Consider the following 20978-nt stretch of genomic DNA (forward strand, 5'->3'; position numbering starts at 1 on the left):
ACTCTTTTACAGCAGTAATGAATCTGGCCAAATGTGTTGGTTTCTGTTGGGTAATTAAAATTTGACTGAATTTAAAAATATATTGGAGAGCGTCCCTTCAGTAACTGATACCTGAATGATTTGTTTTGCTGGTAATAGTTTTATTGCATCTCTATTTACATTCAATAATGTCATTACAGAACAATAACATTCATACTTCGGGGCATTGTTTGGTCTGAAGTCAAGAAAATGATGAAAGGCCAGATGATGATCTGGGCTGAGTGGAAAGCACAGGAGCTGAAGCGGAGCATGACACACTCTCGCCATGCAGCCTTGGTAGGCCCTGGGTCCAGGTATTAGAGGTCGGTGAGTGCTGTGCACCCACTACTCCCCATGATGGGGAACAGATCTTATTTACTGGGTTAGCTAAACATTTAGGGGTCAGTTCTTTGGACGTGCGCACACACGCGCTCTCTCCCAACAGCACCAATGGGAAGTAGCAGCTTCAGTACCACAAGCTATTCGCCCTCTCAAACAGTTTCAGGCCAGGCAAGTTTTCTATACAATTAAAGTTTTATTTATTTCGTACATTTTAAATGTTTTGTTATAAACCCAGCGTTGCAAGCGCATATTTCCAAGGTTCTTTTCTTTATTGTAGATCAACAAAATAAAACTCCCCAACACCCTTCAAAATCCACTCTTCTGCTAGTAGTGCTCAGCTCGATAACAGCTTCTTCTCCTCTCTCCCCACTCCCATTGATCCCTTTCCGGTTGCTATAGTGCCACCACGTACTCCAGATCTTTACTCAAACCATCATTGTGCTTTTTAAACACAGATCTTTGTGGTCAGCTCTCTCTCTCACTCACGCGGACACAGACGACTCTTACACTTCTTTAGGTAATGTTGGGACAAATCTTGCCCTTAGCACAATGGGAATCATGAAGAGACTGAAATTACACAATAGGGGAGTACACCTGCATCACTGTTGTCAAAGAAGTAGTTGATGTCAGGGCCTCTTTCATCCCTAGGCTCTAGAGGCTGTAAGGTAGGTTTCCCTCCTCTTCTGAGAGCTTGAACTACAAGCTTTTTTCTTGTCAAGGGGATCTGCAAAACAATATGAGTAGCATTAGACTGGGGCCAAACCACCTTAATCCCTATTAGGGTCACTGACTATGCAATGAGGTGAATGACGTGAATAATTATAAGACATTATATGCTAGAATGGTGCCAAAAACTATCACTATGTGGACAAATAACTGCGTAACAGTCCGGTTTAATAGCTGCATTTCACATCCTATGTGGAAAAAAAGAAAGGCTTCATAAAGCTCATTTACCATCATTCCACAACAGGGGTGAAGACTGGGAGGTGCACCACATAGCTTGGTATCAGGACCACTGTTGTTAATGGGGACAGGGCTTTGTAGGTGCATACGTTTATTTGCTATAGCTCATACTTTGCCTCTAACAGTTCCTCAACTTCGTCCTCTTCCACTGAAATTATGAAAATTGTGGTCATCGTTCTAACTTTTGAAAGAAAAAAAAAAGAGGTAAAATGATACATTTTTCCTTTTCTTAACATTTAGAACATTCTCTTATGTTGCCCTATATCATTTCCAAGGTTTCTCTCTTGCGTTGCTGAGTCCAAGGGCTCATGTAAGTGACATACAGATTGTCATGAACACAGCAGCCCTTACTTGAATGCTAATTCTTGTCCCGGCACTGTTGTGCTATTTTCAATTAAGCAAAAACAGTACTTGCCAGAATTAGCAATTTATGGTCATGATGAAAGAATGACTAAAGGGTAGGAAGTGATTATGTGAAACAAAACAGAGCTAAAAAGGTTAATTTTGGTGGTGTCACATCATGGACAAGTTTTGAAAACAGCTCTGCTCATTTAGACTTTCTTGGCCCCCTGTCGGTCTCTGTAGGTGATCAGGTATGTTCTTAAAGCATAGAAGTCCTTTTCACATCAACGGTTTGTCCTAGAATTTTGTAGGGAAACTACTATGACCAGAATCAACACAAGAACAAAGTGCATGTCCCTTTCACAATTTACAGACACCATTTTGGCCAGTGTTAGAAAAGCAGCATAACTGTGTCCTATGAGGGTACAGATGTATGCTCAAAAGTACAACTCTATTCCAAGCCAACCTCAACAAGCCAATTCTTACCCAGAGTAGGAACAATGTGTAGAGACAGGGAGGAGGAATATTCATAGCCACGTATTAATATTCAAATCATGCCTTCATGCCCGTTGCTATGCTATGTTACACTTCTCTGAGGTTCAGAGACAGTTTACTGAGTAGTGTCTCAGCATGTGCTAGTGAGCTTCCCAGCCCAGGTCCACAGACTTGTGCCAGTGGGTCTCAAGCTAGTGCTCTAAAAATACACGTGTAGACTTTGCAGCTCAGGCTGGAGCTCAGGCTCTGTAACCTCAAAGCACTGTCTACGAAGCTATTTTTAGATCACTAGCAGGAACGCTACTAGCACAAGTCCGGAAGGCCCACTTCCAGATGCAGCATAGACATGTCCAAAGGGGAGTCAGATACTAGTCCAACATACTCAATGCTACCCATATGTTTGCTGATAAATTCCTAGCTACACTGTCAGACAGAGTTCTGGACCATCATATGCTTTCATATGTTTACCTAAACCCAATAATCATGCTTCTTGAGATTTTGGTCCAGCACTCCTTATGCAGTCCTATTTCATCATAGACAAGTTTTAAGCAAACTTCTCTTTCCTTAACACAGTCCTACAGACTAATGAACTACCTTTATATTCCTAGAGGAAGTGTTATAGTGAGGATAACAAACATTTTTCTTAAAGCACCAGTGATAAAATACGAGTGTATTACAAAACATGACACTCCACAGGGATGAAATACTACTTTTTTATTTTTTTAGAGAGCAAGTACAATAATGTTGCATTAACTTAATGCTATGTCATAGCTGTTACAGCTCTGATAGAAAAATAAACATCTCACAGTACACTACAATGTCAATTCATTAATAAATATAATCAAAATAGAAGTTAGTAGTCAACTGAAATGAATAACCAGCTACAAAGTATATTATTTTAAACAAAATAGTCAGAACATTTTCAGACACATTTAAGTAGTGATTTGTTTAAAAAAATGTCCTTTCAAGCTGGAAATGAACAATAAGAGTTACAAATCTATTAAAAACCTGCTTCCCTTCCTAAAATGTTCTATGTATCAAACTTTTTAAATCTAAAGAATCATTATATATCCACATCTTTTTTTTAACGAAAGACAGCACATTAAACATGAAGATAACCCCCATATTGTATTAGTAATTTTATCACTACTTTGCTAAATGAGACACTTTAAAGTAGTTTTATTTTTTGAAAACAGTAGTAGTAAGTGTGAAATAGATCTCAGCACAGTGACTGTGTCTAAAACTAATGTGTTTGCAAACAGGAAAGAAAGGAAGGTAGCTGGGGTGAAGCTGTGGCCCCAATGAAAACTCCCATTGGCTTGAAAGGGGACAGGATTTCAATTCACATCAACACATGCCAGACATTTTACTCATTTTTTCCTAGCTACGTACCTTGTTTCAAGAGTGTGCAACAGAAAAATAAAGGAAAGAGGAAATGGTAGCTGAAGAGGAATTTCTAAAGCAAAAGAACTTCCTGGACATTTATTTTCAGAAAGAATCATCTTGAACAACATGAAAATATACTGGGCTCTAATTCTAAGCTAGCTTGCACTCTGTGCAACTGCACTGATTTGTCCCATTATATACAAATTATTTTTGCTAGGTAATTTTAACTTATTGCTGACATCAATGTACAGGACACTCAAATTTCCCTTGACTTCCATCAGAGTTCTGGGTATAGAGTAATAGCTAAAAACAGTAACATTCTTCCTAACTACTGCTTCATTATTGTTTACTATGTAAATCTTATTTTTATATTTCAAATGCATGGCATAAACGCTATGGATACATTTCATTTCTAATTTTATTGGACAGTTTGTATCATTCAGCATTGATTGACTGATAAATATAGTGCAGTGAATCAATAAAATTTCTTGCTCACACCTTGGCACTTCCAACTAAAAATCAAAGCGGATGTATCTTTCAGACGTGCATTTTTCTAACTGTGAATTGTGCTGCTTACTTAGGGCCTGCTCCAAAGCCCACCGACGTCAATGAAAAAATTCCCACTGACTTCAATGGGATTCAGTTGAGGATCATAGGTCCAGTCCTACAACCCTACCTCAAGTCATCCATCTTAGTCGCCAACATTGTCCTTTGTGTTTACATCAGGGAACAGGGTTAGGTACAGAGAATGCAGCCTTCTCATCTATGCAGGGGCTGGACACAAAATGGCCCTTACACTCTACTATGCACAAGGAATACCTTGTGAATGCCTCTGCCAGTCTAACCTCTTCAAAGTATCTGGGAAGGGACATGGTTTCCTGCACTGGCTAGTAGAACAGGTTGGGCACAGAGGATGGATACTGTACTCTCTTCAAGGACTGTACTCAAACCTCGCTCCCCAAAGCTCTTGGATGAATTCTGCCTGCTTTAGACACTGTGCCTCATCAAGCCCCTGCTAAGGCAGTACATTTCTGCACATCCCTCAACCCTGAGCTGTGCCTTAAAGGGCATCATAAAACCCAACATGGCTAGTTGGAAGAGTAGGTGTTGCCTGAAAGTAAGTTTCACAGGTTCACTGCTGTAGTTAACAACACAGTCACAATCACACACATATGGGAAAAAAGAACTAATTCCCCAGTGTGACTTGAGAAAGCAAGGGTATCATAATATTTTACCACGTACAGCAAATTATTTCTTCTAATACAAAACCATACTTTGCATAGGAGATTTTTGAGCCATGACACCTAAAAAAATTAATACAATTCAAATAACTGGTAACATGTAAAGTATGGCTAGACAAATGCGGGTTCTTTTTAAGGTCTCCATTAAACACCCCTTGTGAATATTTCAATCTGGCACAATGAAAATTCCCCATACATCATGTGCACATTTTCTGAATGAACAAACCATTTCCCCATACTCATTTGTGACACTGTAATAAATGTATTCATAGAGCTTGGAAGTAATTGACACTGAGTCACTGTAATTCTATGACTGCTTTTTTTAAAATTCAGAAGTAATGTGCACATTTTTAATGCATAAGCATCTCTCCTTTCTAAAATACACATGAACGAGTAGTTAGAGATTAATAGGATTCAGCTCTCTCTATGCTCAAGTATCTAGTTTAAGAACTAGAATAATTAAACCATTCATAGAGATGTTTAAACAAGGACCAACAATTTTTTGTTAATTGTAAATATTGTGCTTATGGGGCATAAAGTAAAACAAATAAAATAAAAAGATCCCCAAATGACCAGTTAACCATACAAATATAGTACCTGTATGTATTTCTTAAATGAAGTGTTTCATATTTTGGAGCTGGCCTACTGTCAAATTATTTGAAATATGATTCATTTTTCAGTGGGCTTAACTTTCTCCCATAAGCCTGTAGTGACTTTGGTTGAGGCCAAATGTTATATTTTTTGTTTGGAGGGAACACCTTAGAGGCACAATAGAGAGAGAAGAAATTGTGATATGAACTATGTAGAACGAACTTGTTTACAATAGCTCACACACTAACTGCTACACAAAGCACAGCCACAGTACCCTAAGTGCTGATCAAATTTCTTGTGAATTATGGGCTAAGTGCTTTCTCATTTAAGGTTATGTGCAAATGGGAGCACAGATCTCCACCACTGTGAGGCTTTTGTTGGGTCATTCCTCCTCTGCACCATCCCTTCTGAAAAGCAGGGCCAATGGCTGAGGGGAAAGCTAGCAGGCAAGGCTACAGTTTCTCATGCATGGCAGCCATCCATTAGAATCAGGCACCGTCTTGAGGATCTTGTTCTGTCTGACCTCCCCACAGGCCTTCTAAAGATTAGCTCTTGGCCTTCTGCATTGCTAGCAGCTAATTCTTTGTCAATAGCCCACTCGTAACTTCCTCCATGGTACATTAACACAGTGGAAGGGGGAGTTACAACTACTCAGGACAGCAGCAGCTTACAAAGACATTTATGTTGCAAAGTTCACTGATAGTGGAACATAATGCATTGAGCAGCTGTTCTGATGGCAACATGCTGGCCATGCCCCCGTTGGAGTAGAGCTGGAGTTCCAACAAAGTGCAACCGAAGGAGAGAAACAGCGATAGGAGGTATTTTGGAGGTAGGGGGGAGATGTTACCATAAAGACCCCTTTCTCTCCTGTATATGAAGTCCCCAACTCCATTTCTGTTCCATAATTTGAGACTTGTGAACAATGAAGAGAAGTTATTTTAAACAGTTATAAGTTATTTTTACCAATTATATCACTTAGCTATATGTTGTCTTAAGGGCTATTATATTTCATTCCAAGAGAATTAGGTTAAAAATCATATTCCATTATTTAAAGAATAGGTTCATATCTTTTGTGAAGCACATGAAATCTTTCAATTAAATAAACAGTTACTGATATCCAGACAGTACCCTGTTTCCTCCTCTCTTTAGCAAGTTGTGACCAGAGCAATATTAAGTATGTTTATTTCACATGAGCCTTTATTCTGTTCCCAGTAAAGTCAATGGTAATCATCCCGTTAACTTCCACGGGAGGAGGACTGAGTCCCACACTGTGCAGTATAAAGAAAAATAATTCAAGTTAAATATAGTATAAAGTTGAAATGATTCACTGTAGTTTACTTTTCAATAATCTATAATTAACAAATAAAAATGAAGGCTATCACGAACACAAATAAAATCAGTGTAATGTATTCCAATTTCAAGCAAGACTTTTTAAGCTGTCTGAAATGAAGTTCAGATACCACTGTGATGAGTGACATAGAAATACTTAATAGAGGAGTTTAAAAGGTGGCTTATTAGGGGAAGTATGTAGTGACTACCACTGATATCTAGAGCTGTTAGAACAATGACAATGGAAATTTTGAGCCATTGTCTTTGTAGGATTTTTTTTTCAAACCTCCATTTGATCAGTGTATTAGGGAATGCTGTCTGTGAAACAACCCATAAAGCTGATTATCAATTCCAAATCCTGCATTCCTTTCACATGCACATCGTTCCCAGATTTCAGTGGGACTTGTACAGAAGGAATGCAGAATTGGGAGAATTCATTTTTCTCATTTCTTATAAGTATCTCAACCATGTGTCTATTCCACTTTTTTTAAAATAAAGACATTTCCCCCTTTGTTTCAGTGAAGCAAATACTCTCTGCAATAGGCACAGATTAGTATTGAGTATCAGTATTTAGCATTGATAACATATGTCATCTCAGATAATTTTTTGTCAACTATTTTTAGTGCATATTTCAAAGAGGTTACCAGGACTTCCTAACTTTATGACAATGTAAAACAAGCCAGTCTGACTACTAGCTGTGCACTTTATATGGCATATAGCAACAAGACAACAGCCTCCACTGTTGCAGAGTTTGTTTTATGGAGAAGTAGAGTAGCTTTGCATAGTTTATTCTGTGGTACAAATTCTGCCCTCAGATGCATCCATATTGGTCCCATTGAATCTAGGAAGGATCTTGATGACTTCTGAAGGCAGAATTTGAATCTACATTGGTCAATTCAACTAGTTCTCATGGGAAAATTTCTCTCCTCTTTTCTGTATTCTTTTTCTTTTGACACCTTCACATCCTACTGGATACATATCTCACTGCACCGCAACAACAATTTAGGTGGTTAAATAAAGGATTCATGCAAACTGATTCTCTCAGCTAAAAAGTAGCAGATGTTGAAAAATCAGGCATATCAGATATTTAACAAGAAGAGAATCCTTATTTGGCAAAACACTGAAATGTAGCTAGCAGACCAAATACAGCCCTGGTATAACTCAACTGACTTCAATGCAGTTCCTCTTGCCAACCCCAGAGCTGAATTTAGCCAGTGTGTTTAATTATTATGTAGCGTATTCCAGTCAGCTAAAACAAAAAAACAAAACCACACTAGAATAACTCTTTCCCCCCCCCCTTCCCCTTTTTATATTGACCCAGTTCTCACATATCTTAAAATATATATAAAAGTCTCTATTTTGGAACAAAGGGAATACTAAAATGTATACACTTTATCACATAAGAAGAATAAATCCTGTTTAAGTGACATTATAATCTGTAGATTTTTAAAAATACCAGTAGTAACTAAGCACTCATTAATCCAGTTATTTTTTATAAGTAACTATAAGAAGATAAACTGATGTCAAAGCAGACAAGATCAGTGGAACTTTGAAAGGAAAACCATAAAAGTTTTAAGAAGTATCGTTTCTACATGTACAAGTACTCCAATAGCTCCATCTATTACCATAATGTATAGGAATGTTAATATTTTAATCACAGTTTTGCCCATTCCCACAGCGCACATCAATACTAGCTACATGTAAAGTGAGATCAGTGCTTTGTCCCCCCATGTTCATATCTACATTCTATGCCATAACTAAATAAATTATTTTACATTAAAGTGCTACACCAACACTAATGGTCTTGAACAGTAGTAATGCACATTTCTCTTTCATAAAATACAGCAGCCATAACTTCAAACGTAGTCACATTATGTGACTATGCTCACATGTTGGTTTGTTACAGTATTCAACAAATGCACGCCACAAAAACAAATAGCATCAGTCAAGACTCTTACACAGTAAAAATAAGATAGCTTTTTAAAAAATGATGGAAATAGAGATTTTCAGAAAATGGTCTTCAGAACTCGCACTTGAAAGTTTCATTTAATCGTAACTTGCTGATGTCGATATTTATATCTTCTGGTTTGTCACGTCTGTATGTTACTGTTCTCGTACAAACAGTAGGCAAAAACATCTTATCCTTGAAGGAGAAGATACAGATTAGCAACAAATAGCTAACACTTATACGCAAGCAAAAAAAAAAAGTACTGAATATGATTTTCTCTGAAATCAATTACCTTCTTTGTTGCAGATGCTCTGTAATCTGAGGAAGATTTAACTTTATTGCTATTCCACTGTAGAATTATCTGCCTGATGATAAGTACAGTAAGCAATCCAATCAGAAATGTAACAATAAAGATTATGAAAAAGATTCTAAAGTAGTTTGGGTCAGAAAAACATTCTGCAATAAAAGGAAAACAAGAATGTAAAGCTAAAATATTGATAAGGGGCACCCATTAAGCCAAGTTTGAATTTAACACTGCACATTAATTTAGCTTCACGAAATCAAATTCCTAAAATAACCCCAAACGATTGTACATGTGAAAGTATTTAATGAAGAAGGCATAATGATTCATATTGCCATATGCAAACTATTTTTAAAATAGCTTTATCAAGAAAAAAATTCCAATTAGAAAGATCCCGATATAGGGTCACGATTTTTTTATTCTTTAATGTTACAGTAGCACCTAGAGGTCAGGACTCTATTGTGTTAGGCACCATAAAACACAGGTTTCAGAGTAGCAGCCGTGTTAGTCTGTATCCGCAAAAAGAACAGGAGTACTTGTGGCACCTTAGAGACTAACAAATTTATTTGAGCATAAGCTTTCGGTGGGCTACAGCCCACTTCTTTGGATGCATCTGTAGAAGTGAGCTGTAGCCCACGAAAGCTTATGCTCAAATAAATTTGTTAGTCTCTAAGGTGCCACAAGTACTCCTGTTCTTTTTGCATAAAACACAGTAACAGACAGTCTCTGCCCCAGACAAGACAGACAGAGGGTGGAAGGTAAAAGTCAGGCTTGTCACTTTCCCTGCTGGTCAGTAGCAAAGTCAGGAATAGAACCCAGGTCTCCTGACTCCCAGTCCCATGCCCTATGCACTGCACCGAGCTACTTCTCTCAATAGTCTTGGCCTCTAATGGTTTTACAAATTTACAGATCCTTCTCATAAATCCCAAATAGAATCACTGTTACTTTTATATGCCTCTTTAAAACAAAAGGTCTACGTAAAGCTATTAACTGACAAAAAGTGATTACATATATGTAATTTTCTTTGCCATTTGGGCCCTGTCACTTGAATGGGCTTTGGATGTGTTTATTAATAGAGAAAGACTTTTACACACGCTCATTACCTTACAGCTGTGTATACTTAAGACACATTAAAATGTTTCATTGAGCTATGTGTTCTACTTCATTTGTTCAGCTCTTGTAATGTGAAATAATATAAACATATGAGAAGTAGTAAAACATATGGCTACTATAATAAATTTCTGTAAATCTTTCTTTAAACATTACTGAGGCAGGATTCACTATTGGATGCAACTTCTCAAGGATCTTGGAAATCTGATCTAGCAAAGCTTGCCAATCACATTTCCTGTTATTATTTATCTTTCATTTTCCCTGAAGCAAAACAAACTTTCTTCAAACAATCACAATCCACTCTTGAAGGAGAATATAAATGCTAACTAGAGCAAGTAATGTTATTACAGAAATATCTGTGCATCAGCGCCAATTTTTAAATACGTCATTCATACGAATATTTAAGCAGGACGATATCAGATTTGATTTTGTTACAAAATAACACGTCAAGATGTAGCACATTTTGCAGGGCTGAGGAAGGCAGAAGGGAAGGGAAGAGTGGAGACTTTTTTACAATTAAGTATTAACTGTTAACTAAGGGGAAAAATTCACCCCAATGCAGAGGGCCTATACGAAGTCCTATACATAACTTACACTCAATTTTAAAGAATTAAGTGGTTCTTAAGTGATGCCTAGTGTGTTGTGTGGCTCCTCTACTATGAATTTTGATGGTTTTCACACTTTTATTAAAGTGATTAGGCAAAACTAGGTTTTTACATACCTGATGCTGGATCAATATAATGCACCATATAAGCACATGAGGTTTTGCACTGGTCAGGTGTAGTTTGTGATGCATTGTTAGAATAATGGCACTGAACACAATTCCTGAAAATGAACATATAAAGAACCACCACTATAACTTCACTGCATTTTCCTTAAACGATTAAATCAACAGAATAATTATTGTGTTCAAATAATGTTCTCTTGCTGCTAGAAAAATACTGAAGCATTTATTTATTAACTTTGAGACATATTGTCTCTCTCTTGCAATATTTTAACCCATTGTTACTTGCAGTGTTGTTGTAGCTGAGTTGGTCCCAGGATATTAGAGAGACAAAGTGGGGGAGGTGATATCTTTTATTGGGCCAATGTCTGTTGGTGAAAGAGACAAGCTTTCAAGCTACATAGAGCTAATACAGTGACCAGAAGAAGAGCTTTGTGTAGCTTGAAAGCTCGTCTATTTCACCAGCAGGTCCAATAAAAGGTCACCTTGTCTCTCTATTTTAGCCCAATGTCGTTTTTCAAAACTATTTGGTGAAAAGTAGTGAAGTAAAACAGTTAGATTGGCTCAAAGCCACCCTCCCCTGGCCCTGGACTACACCTTTCATGCTGTACATCTAAGATGTTGCAGCACAGAATCTACCCCGTAGTTTCTTTAGCTATCAGACCCACAAACTCAACATGAGCTACTAAAATAAAGGTGGGTTCTTTCTTTTCATGCATCATCAATAATAATAATAATGCATCCTTACACCACATTTTCACTCTGTTCAATGGGATGCACAGGAATAATTACAGGGAAACATTTAGCCTTGCAAATGGAATTCTTTTGATGATACATTAGGAAGAATAGACAGGAGCACCTTCTTTGCACAGGACTGGGTCTGCCGTTCCTACAGAAGTAAAGTAGCAAACAACTTACTGTTGTCACTAAATGTCAACAGATCAGACTCTGAATACAAACGGAGTAGGTAGTGCCATTTTTACTACTACTTTCAGAGTAGAACTGAACTTTAAATGACTAGAGAAGACAAACATCATTAGTATTACAAGAAAAATGAATTGACTTTTTAATTAAGTTGAGATAGATTGTTCAAAAGCATGGGCACTAACTCCCTTTGACTTTCAGATATAACCCAGCTGCTCTATCTTCACATCATTCTGCCAGGTCTTAGCATTCACCTCTTCAGACATGGTCTGGGGTTTTCCTCCAACTGCATGTATACTAAACAGCTCAGAATTCAACTGAGAAATATCAATTCTTTCTATTCTTACTGTTTACTTTTTTAGATGAAGGGTTAAATTGCCCACAATGGAGATTGCAGAAAGATGTAACATTCCTGCAGGAGCTTTTGGAAGCAGTGTGCCTGAGAGATTGACAAAAGCCTTCAGGAGCCTTGCTTCAATCTTTGAAAGAGTGGAGAATTTACTCCCCCTTGTTAGCCCAGCTCTGCTGGCTAGTGGGGAGGGAGACACATGGCTGAGGCCTGATCTACATGAGAAAATTAGATTGGCTTAAGTATGTCCTTCAGGGGTGTGAAAACTCCACACCCCAGAGTAGCGTAGTTTAGTTAATCTAAGTCCCTGCACAGACAGCACTAGGTTGACAGAAGAATTCTTTCAACCTAGCTACCGCTTCTGAGGGAGATAGATTACTTACACAGATGGGAGAATCCCTCTCGTGAATGTAGGTTGTGTCTACACTGAAGCGCTACAGCGGTGCAGATGCAGCAGTGCAGTGTGCTGCTTTCATGTTTTGACTGTAGACAAGCCCTTTGTCTCCAGGCTCATTCTTCCTTGTCTTATTTGGGGAGAGAGCACAAGGAAAGGGTTGTGACTAGTCTCTCTACAAGGGTCAGCATGGCAATAGGATTGATGCCTTTCTACCTCGTCGCACATGGGAGCGGAACTACTCACCCTAAGTATTTATCTTTAAAACTCAAAGCTGCACCTTTCCTCCCAGCCCTGTAGATGTTGTATTCAGAACCAAATGAATGAATATACTACCCTCCTTTAATACTCTGTTCCCAAAACAACAGTGTTCCCTTAACTACTTATGAATAGCCTTGTTTTCATTGGCAGCAACGTTATTTTTTATGTTTTAACCTTCCTGATAAAGGGTTAGTGATGTGTGTAACAGATACCACTTTCAGACCATCTCTAAATTATTCCAGTTTAGTAATAATGCAGTGGAAATATATGTTGCCATGATAATCCTGTATTTATGGAGAAATATATAAAACAACCATCTTGATTACAATTACTGGGATACTTTTTTTTTTTTTTACCTGAAGTAAGTTTCAGTGCATTGCATGTGGATCTGGGCATGTCAGCATGAATACCTCAGCTGCAGATGAACTGTACAGTCCGAGCCTCAAGTCGAGACTCAAAGCTTCATGTTTAAGTAAGGCTACATTGAGAATAAAATTCTAATGTATACAGCATCTGAATGGGAATATTCTGGGAGAGGACAACGACATTAAAAATGGAAATTAAGTCACATATTAGAAACATACCTGTTTTCGTCACAGACATTGTTACAAGTAGGGCAATATTCACAAAAACGGCCAAAACTCCTTGGATCAGTACACTCGCATTTTCCACAGACACATGCTCCTCTTCCACTACAAATCTGGCCTTTGGAATTCATGCAGTGTTTTGCTGTCAATAGTGAACACTGACAGCGGTCACCTTCCCAACCGCGAAAGCATTTACATTTACCAGCTTCACATTCACCATTGCCTGCAACATCAGAGAGTATATAAGTGTTCAGTTAAATCCCCATCTGCCTTAGTAAGTGCGCATCTTGACTAGAACATATTCAAAATCCTTAGCATTCTCTAGATTTCTCAGAATTGGAAATGAGTAGAGTTAAATTTAGAAGTGTGAAATCCCTATTCAAGTTGAGAATAGAAGATATTAATAAGTAACTGTATATGGCAGTTGTTTTTATTTCAAATGTCACCTTAGTTTTCCCTTATTAAAAAGACTCATGGGTATGCCAGATATTTAGACAGTCTGTTTAATAACTCACTAAGAAGGGCATTTACAGTACTCCGTTTCCAAACCATGCAGACAGCTTACTTAGATGGTCGATATACTGACATGGAGAAACATAACTGTAGCTGTCCATGCGGCTCAGGATAAGGGGAAGATCTACCCCATTATTGATTAGGTTGTATTGACATTTGAGGTCAATATGGCTTTCTGTGTTTTTGTCTCAGATGCCTTTTTCTATGATCTCTCAGAAATGAGAGAGTTAGAATGGAAAAACTAAGTCAACCTAAGCACATGTTTTGCTTATATCTTATTGAAATTTTCACCTTTCAGGCTGAAATTTCCCCAGCATGATATAGACCTATTTTTTTTTTTGAAAATCTGAAAAAAAGCAGTTACATTGTTCTCATCAGACAATGTTATTCTGAAATTTTCTAAACAGGTCTCACATTCAAGCAGATAGGGTTAAAAAGTGCACATCTAGAAAGGAGAAAGTCTTTAGGGATGAAAAATTCATTTTAGTGCTTTAGTGAAAAATAGTTTGATTTGGCCAAGCTCTAAAGGTTTGAAAAAAATTATCTACGAATGGTAGTTCGTTTTTGTTTTTAAAGACAGGACTATAACAACCTCTCCTAGTGTTCTAAATGAAAGAGGTCTGTACCTAATTTAGAACCACAGTAACAACAACAACAACAACAACATGTAATGAGCTCTGCTTCATTCAGTGGGAATTTAAGCATGCATGCTAAAGGAGTAAAGGGCTATACAGAAGCCCTTATCTCCTTTAGAGTTTTCTATGTGAAACTGTGGCAGCCTGAGGCAGCTAAAAATGTGTTCAGGCACATGTTTTCCATGTTGTAGACACTTGTATAGTTTCACTTTTAACGTCTGGTAGTGTCTATTCCTCCCCCACCTCCCACCAAATGTGACTAAAGATAGTTTTAAACTTTGCATTTTTGGATGGGGGGGGGGAAAGAGAGAGAGAGGAGGGGGGAAGAAGACCATAGGCTTATACATTATATTCCAATATATAAAGTACATGTTAAGAAAACAGTAAAGTTGCAAAGTTAGGCATTCAAAAATCAGGAAAAGTGAAAAGTAAACCTTAACTCCCTCCCCTTGTGCATATGCATTACAATACTGTAATTATTTAAACGATCACACACTATTATTTCTACTTCATCTGAGCAAAGTTATGTTCATAGTTACTGTGATGAACTGGGAACATGTATTTTTATGAATGTATTATAAGTTTGTTTTCTTGTTCTGTTTTGTATTGCTGCCTAACTGAATGCACACAGCTATATCAAAGGAGGCTGTAAAGAAGCTGTTACAGAACTGAACAGGAAAGGTAAAACAACGACACAGGTAACACATTCTCTCAGGTATCTTGGTTTTCTTCCATGGAATTAATATAACGGATGGGCCCTCCAGCTAGTGGGAGAATTTGCCTGGCTGGCTCCATCCAGGTTAGGATGTTTTACTCTTCCCAAGACTATGCCTGGGATCAAAAGAGACCCTACAAGATCAAAAGACTAGGAATGCTTTAAAAGATGCCCCTGGAAAAGGAGGGGGTTTTTTTGGAGGGGAGAGAGGGGGTCAGCTGGATGTGTCAGGAAAAAGCTGACAGGCTGTGAGGTCTCCAGTGAAGAAGGCTGTATGTACGCAGTAAGGGCTGGTTCTCCCAACTTAGAGATGGGGAACAAGTCAGACCAACCTGAGCATTGGATAGAAATGTTAAGCTTAGGTAAGGGAACTTTTGTGTAGGTCAGTTATTTTAAATCTACTTCTCTAAGGACTGTGTACCTGTTGGGCAAATTAAAACATACTTTGGTTTGAAGAAACTGAATAAATGGACACAAATCTGACATCAGGAATCATAACATTAAAAAACCAGTAGGAGAAAACTTCAATCTTCCTGGTCACTCAATAACAGACCTAAAAGTGGCAATTCTTCAACAAAAAAACCCTTCAAAAACAGACTCCAACGTGAAGCTGCAGAACTGGAATTAATTTGCAAACTGGACACCATCAGGTTAGCCCTGAATAAAGACTGGCAGTGGTTGGGTCATTACAAAACTTAAACCTAATTTCCCCAATACTAATTTTCCTCTACTGTTACTCATACCTTCCTGTCAACTGTCTGAAATGGGCCACTTTCATTACCACTTCAGAAGTTATTTTTCCTCCCTTGAAATCCTGCTGTCAAATGAATTGTCTCGTTAGACTGACCTCACACTTGGCAAGGCAACTCACATCTTTTCATGTATTTATACCTGCTACTGTATTTTCCACTCTATACATCTGATAGAAGTGGATTCTAGCCCCCAAAAGTTTATGCCCAAATAAATTTGTTAGTCTCTAAGGTGCCACAAGGACTCCTGTTTGTTTTTATTGCAAATGTAGGCTGTCATACGTGCCCAGAGAAAAAGATCTTGTAGGTGCTAAGCTCACTGAACCTGCTAAATAACACGGCTGGCAACCAGGGAAGTAACCCAGAAACTCAGCTGGAGAGTGGCTGGATTGCATGATCTCATCCCAAAGAGAAGTGAATGCCTGACACTTGAAAGAGCTGCACTCTCAAGGGACTGGAAAAGGCTCTCAGTGTGGGCAGCCTACTCAGGTACTGCAACAATTACAGTAGCGTTAAACCAGAATAACTCTACTGAAGTCAGAGGAGTTCTAAATTTGCACTACTGTAAATGTGACCTAAGTTTGACCATCAATGCACAGGTTGTGCACTATACAGTGAAGTGAAATTAAATATATGGACACATTTCATTGAACAGTGAGGACTACAAAAAAGATATTTACATATTAAGTTATTTTAAAATAAAAAAATAAAATAAAAATTTAAATTTTACTTCCACTGAGAAAGAGAAAATAATTTTGGCTGACAGATAACAACGGTACTGGGCACAGTCTGCCTCTTTGCTTCTGTTGTAATGGTGTTTTGGCATTAATGTCACACTCCTGCCTCAGGCAAAATTTTCATTTTCACACTTCTTTGCAAACAGAATTTCACCCCAAGAATGGAATGAAGGTCTCAAGTACCAAATCAAGAGCTCATTTGGTTTCATACTGCTCACATTGTCCTGTTTTTGGCTTGGTTGTTCTGAGCTACTTTAGTCTGTTTGTTAGCATATGAAATTGAACATCAACCTAAGGCCTGATGGCATTAATTTGGGGTGACTTGTAGTTATACTATGCTATGCACTTGCATCTTCTTCGGAATCCATGTCATAATATAACCGGAGATGAGCCTGAGACACAAAATCAGATCTAGATCCAGAAAGATATTTCCCAAAGTTTGGTGGTGTTCACACAGACTCATATGTAGAATTTGCTTCTCTTCTTTTATAGAATTAACAATATTGTTATCATGGATAAGCTATCTCTGGAAAAAATGTATGAGTTTAGTGTTGAAATTCTTGAATTTAGAGATTAAGTCCAGTGTTTTGGTTCAGACAATCTCAAAAGCGTATGAGATTTTGAGACACCTGTAGTTAACAGAGGACTTCAGTCTCCAGAGCTACAGACACTCTACCAGGCTTTAAAAATAAATAAATTAACTTAATGGAACATTTAGTGTTTGACAACCATATTCATTATTGTTAGACTACATACTGTATATAAACACACGGTTGAGCAAAAACATCACTTAAATTCTGTAGCTTACCAGCACACAGGTTTCCATGGTAATATGGGCAAGAAAAGTCATCCATTTCACAGTATTTGCCATACACTTTGCCCAGCCTGGTTTTGTGACAGAGACATCTTCCACCTATGCAGTCTCCTTGACCACTGCAGATGGGCTGGTCCGGGTGCAACTTACATCTCTCAAAAGGAAATGTATCTTCACTGGAAGTACAGTTAGTGTCTTCGCAATGGGTGCTTTCACCATCGATAAAAGTTTCATCGACACATATTCTTTTGTGCCTTGCACTGTCCTCACACTGACAGGCACAGTTTTTATATATATTAATTATGGTGGTTTCATTGAAACCAATAGGTTTGATTATCACATATTTTCTTCCTCCAGTTGTACCACATCCTTTCATTGAAACTGATACATTAAAAAGCACCTAAGAAAAAATAAATTCTGCATTTATAATGTAGTAATTATTTCCTGTAAATTGTTTCAACATTCTATTATAAATTAAACAAGAAATCATACCACTTATAATACTTACCAAGCAATAAGACTGAAGACACAGTAGCAATTGATGAATGCATCATATTTTAGTAATGGCAAAAGTAACAAGCATAGTGAAACCCAATAGTACAAGACCAACAACAGTCTACATTTCATGTTGAAAAGGCATTGTAAATAATCTGCAGAATGCAGATTTAAACAAAGGAATACAGCATTTGCAAAGGTAGCTGTTCTATTTCTAACTTCTGATAGTGATGTCAGAAATTTCCTTCTCTTATTATTATTTACATTATGACAGCACCTAGAAACCTTGATCTTAATCGGGACTCTGCACTACACAATAGACATATCCCTGCCACAAAGAGTTTACAATTTATGCCAATACAAATGTATAAACCTTTCAGAGTAGACTAACATCAGTGAGTTAACATATTGGTAACCATTGTGTCACTGTAAGACATAAATAAAAGTATTTGTTTGAACAACATATACATGCCTATTGCACCGTTAAGCCTGTAACACCACTTACACTTTTTGGCATTTCACCAACACTAGCTCAGCAAATAAAACAGTTAAAATATTAAATATTTGAAGGTTCACTATGTAATCTGAATAATACCATATGTATGTTTCCTTGGAGACCTGATCTGGTTTTTAGGACTTCTGCATGAATACCTTGGATTAGACCATGCATGACCTCTGCTACTTGAGGACTACATATGCTTAGTTTCCAATATGAAAAATATGATATCACTGGGACCCTTAACACTGTGTGTTGCTGGCAGCTTAATGAGTGCATGAGTAGGTTCTTTCCTTCATGACTTATAAATGAGCAAGGAAAAAAATAAGGACCGTAGACTGTACAGAGTGAGATCTTTCTGGCTGCTAACTCATTCCTGCTATAAGCAAACAGAAACCAGGGACTCATCAAACCTTCTTCCACCGGTCAAAAAGCCAGCTGGAGGGGATGATGGAGAAGACCAGCCTCTAAGGAATCTTCAACAATATATTCTCACTACTTTCAAGTGGTTAGGCGTGGGAAAGACCTCCCTCCAACCCCCTGGATCCTATACAAATGTAACAAAAACAACAACAAGAACCAGCCTGAAGTCTGAGCCCAGGGCACATCCAACTCTTGCCCTGTGGTGCAGAGAGGGCTATGGGAGCTCTCGATGCTATCCAGATTCTAACAGGGGGCAGGAGAAGGACAGAAAGACCGAGGACATAGAACTGGAGAGAGCTAAAGGCAGTAGTAGTTCTGCAAATCACTTCTGCAGAGCTGTCCTTTTTTCTTCTGGTCCTTCTGTCATGGGATACCCATCTTCTTTGATATGCCAGTCCACTGATGAACTAAAACCCATGGCCTTTGGACACTTTGAAGGCAGTAGATATTTTCCCATAGATTGGATCAACCAAGTATTAAAACCTTTACATTTGGTGCTTGTCTTTTTCATTGGTAGGGTACTGCCTATGAAGGCAACCAAGCACAGGGGCCTCTTTTGAAAAGCTGCTCAGCCTGCTGATTGGAAAGGGAAAACTCCCATCCGTGTTCATCAGAGCAGGAATATAAACAGAAAGAAGGGGTGGCAAAAGAATTAGGGAAGAAGGAGATGTTTCCTCCAGTCTAAGGAGGTAACTAGGTCTGTAGACTTCCAAATCAAAGCCCAGATTCAGAAAATAAGAAACTGACTATTGAATTACACAAGAAGTTGGACTAAGTAAGAGAAGCTAAAACTGCTTATTATTTCTCCTTTTTTCTCTCCCCACCACCTCTCTGACCCCCACCTGGAGAAAGCCAGACTTTGTTTGGCAGTTACCTCTATCTTGGGATCAGACTGAAGAAAGCCTCAGACCTGATTTGTACATGGATAACAAGGAGAAAAGCTGTGCCTCCAAGCAGCAGGACATGGTATTTTGTCTTTCTCCCGTGTTTTTTTGATGCATGAGCCTAAAATCCTGGGCCACCACTGTACAACATTTAAAGGAGTAACATGTTTTTAGGACACAGTGTGAATACCACCAAACATTATGACCAGCCTTACTAGAAAGACTAGCTGAAGTGCTTATACCCTGAAGAGATCACAGAATCTTCCAAAGCATAGAACAGTTTTGTGTTTTGGTAGGAGGAGAAAGGAAGGAGGATTGTGCAATGAAAGGAATGTGAGAATTAAGGAAAAGCATTCTCCAAGTAAACAAATACTGAAAGGAAGATTTACTGTTAAGAAGTTAACCTCTTGAAGAAGGCTAATTTTCAGCTGCTGCTGGTTTTGGACCACATTTGCTTTTTTTTAATTAAAAGGAAACAGATAAATATTAGACAACATAACTAATTACAATGATACTACCTATGACAAGCATAGGTGGGAACACTGTAGCTGAGCATAAAGGAAAAAACTAGCAAGCTCATCTGAAACTAGTCACGCAAACAAAATCTACACAAGTATAAAGCATGGTGTAATTTCTAAATTTCACACAGCAAATCCACTGATTTGTGACTGCATACATCCATACACATGAGTGACTTTAGCTAAGCTACATACGCTCGGTAAGAGGAACAGAACTCCTTGAACTTACACTCCAAAAAACACAGACCTCTTCTTAATTAATTAAATAAATTACTTTGCTAATTTAAGCAATAGAATAAAGATATAAATGCACGCACAAATAGAACCGATTACATCCACTAAAGGATAATGCTCCAGATGGACATAAATTGACACTTTAATCTGATTTACACAATATACCAATTACCAGGATCTCTGGGCATGTGTAGGAGACACACTTTTTAAACAAAGAAGCAGAAAAAAAATGCCCCAAGCCATGGCCAAGCAGTTGTCAATCTGCCTCTAATGACTCTTCTCGCATATCTGTAAGGCTCTTCAGCTGAAGAGACCTTTCATATAGAACATGAGCACATTCAGTGGTGGACTGTGGGGAATGGTCCTCATAAATATTATTTAGATGGTTGACAACAATGCTTTGAATCTTATCTCCATGAAATCAGTGAGAACAAACAGTAGCTTTTGGTTTTAAATAAGG

General features: G+C 38.0%; 1 protein-coding gene across 5 annotated transcripts in view; it reads right to left on the bottom strand.

Annotated features, from left to right (window-relative positions):
* Positions 1-204: 204 nt before the first annotated feature.
* ITGB8 (integrin subunit beta 8) overlaps positions 205-20978 on the bottom strand; it is an 83142-nt gene continuing 62368 nt past the window's right edge. The window contains exons 10-15 of one of the 5 annotated variants that reach the window (XR_006577033.1): positions 17463-17868; positions 13303-13528; positions 10788-10891; positions 8948-9111; positions 1315-1471; positions 945-1084 (exon numbers count right to left, since the gene is read on the bottom strand). Coding sequence is in view for 4 of the 5 variants with exons in the window: in XM_045006104.1 (XP_044862039.1) it covers positions 917-1084; positions 8948-9111; positions 10788-10891; positions 13303-13528; positions 17463-17868 (1068 nt within the window). In the remaining variant the exon portion in view is untranslated. Of the gene's footprint in view, positions 1505-4301; positions 8851-8947; positions 9112-10787; positions 10892-13302; positions 13529-17462; positions 17869-20978 lie in introns of those variants that run through there. The other 4 variants (XM_045006104.1, XM_045006106.1, XM_045006107.1 and 1 more) reach the window with 4 other exon arrangements.

Source organism: Mauremys mutica, chromosome 2 (genome assembly GCF_020497125.1).
Source record: "Mauremys mutica isolate MM-2020 ecotype Southern chromosome 2, ASM2049712v1, whole genome shotgun sequence".
In the NCBI taxonomy this organism is placed as follows: Eukaryota; Metazoa; Chordata; order Testudines; family Geoemydidae; genus Mauremys; species Mauremys mutica.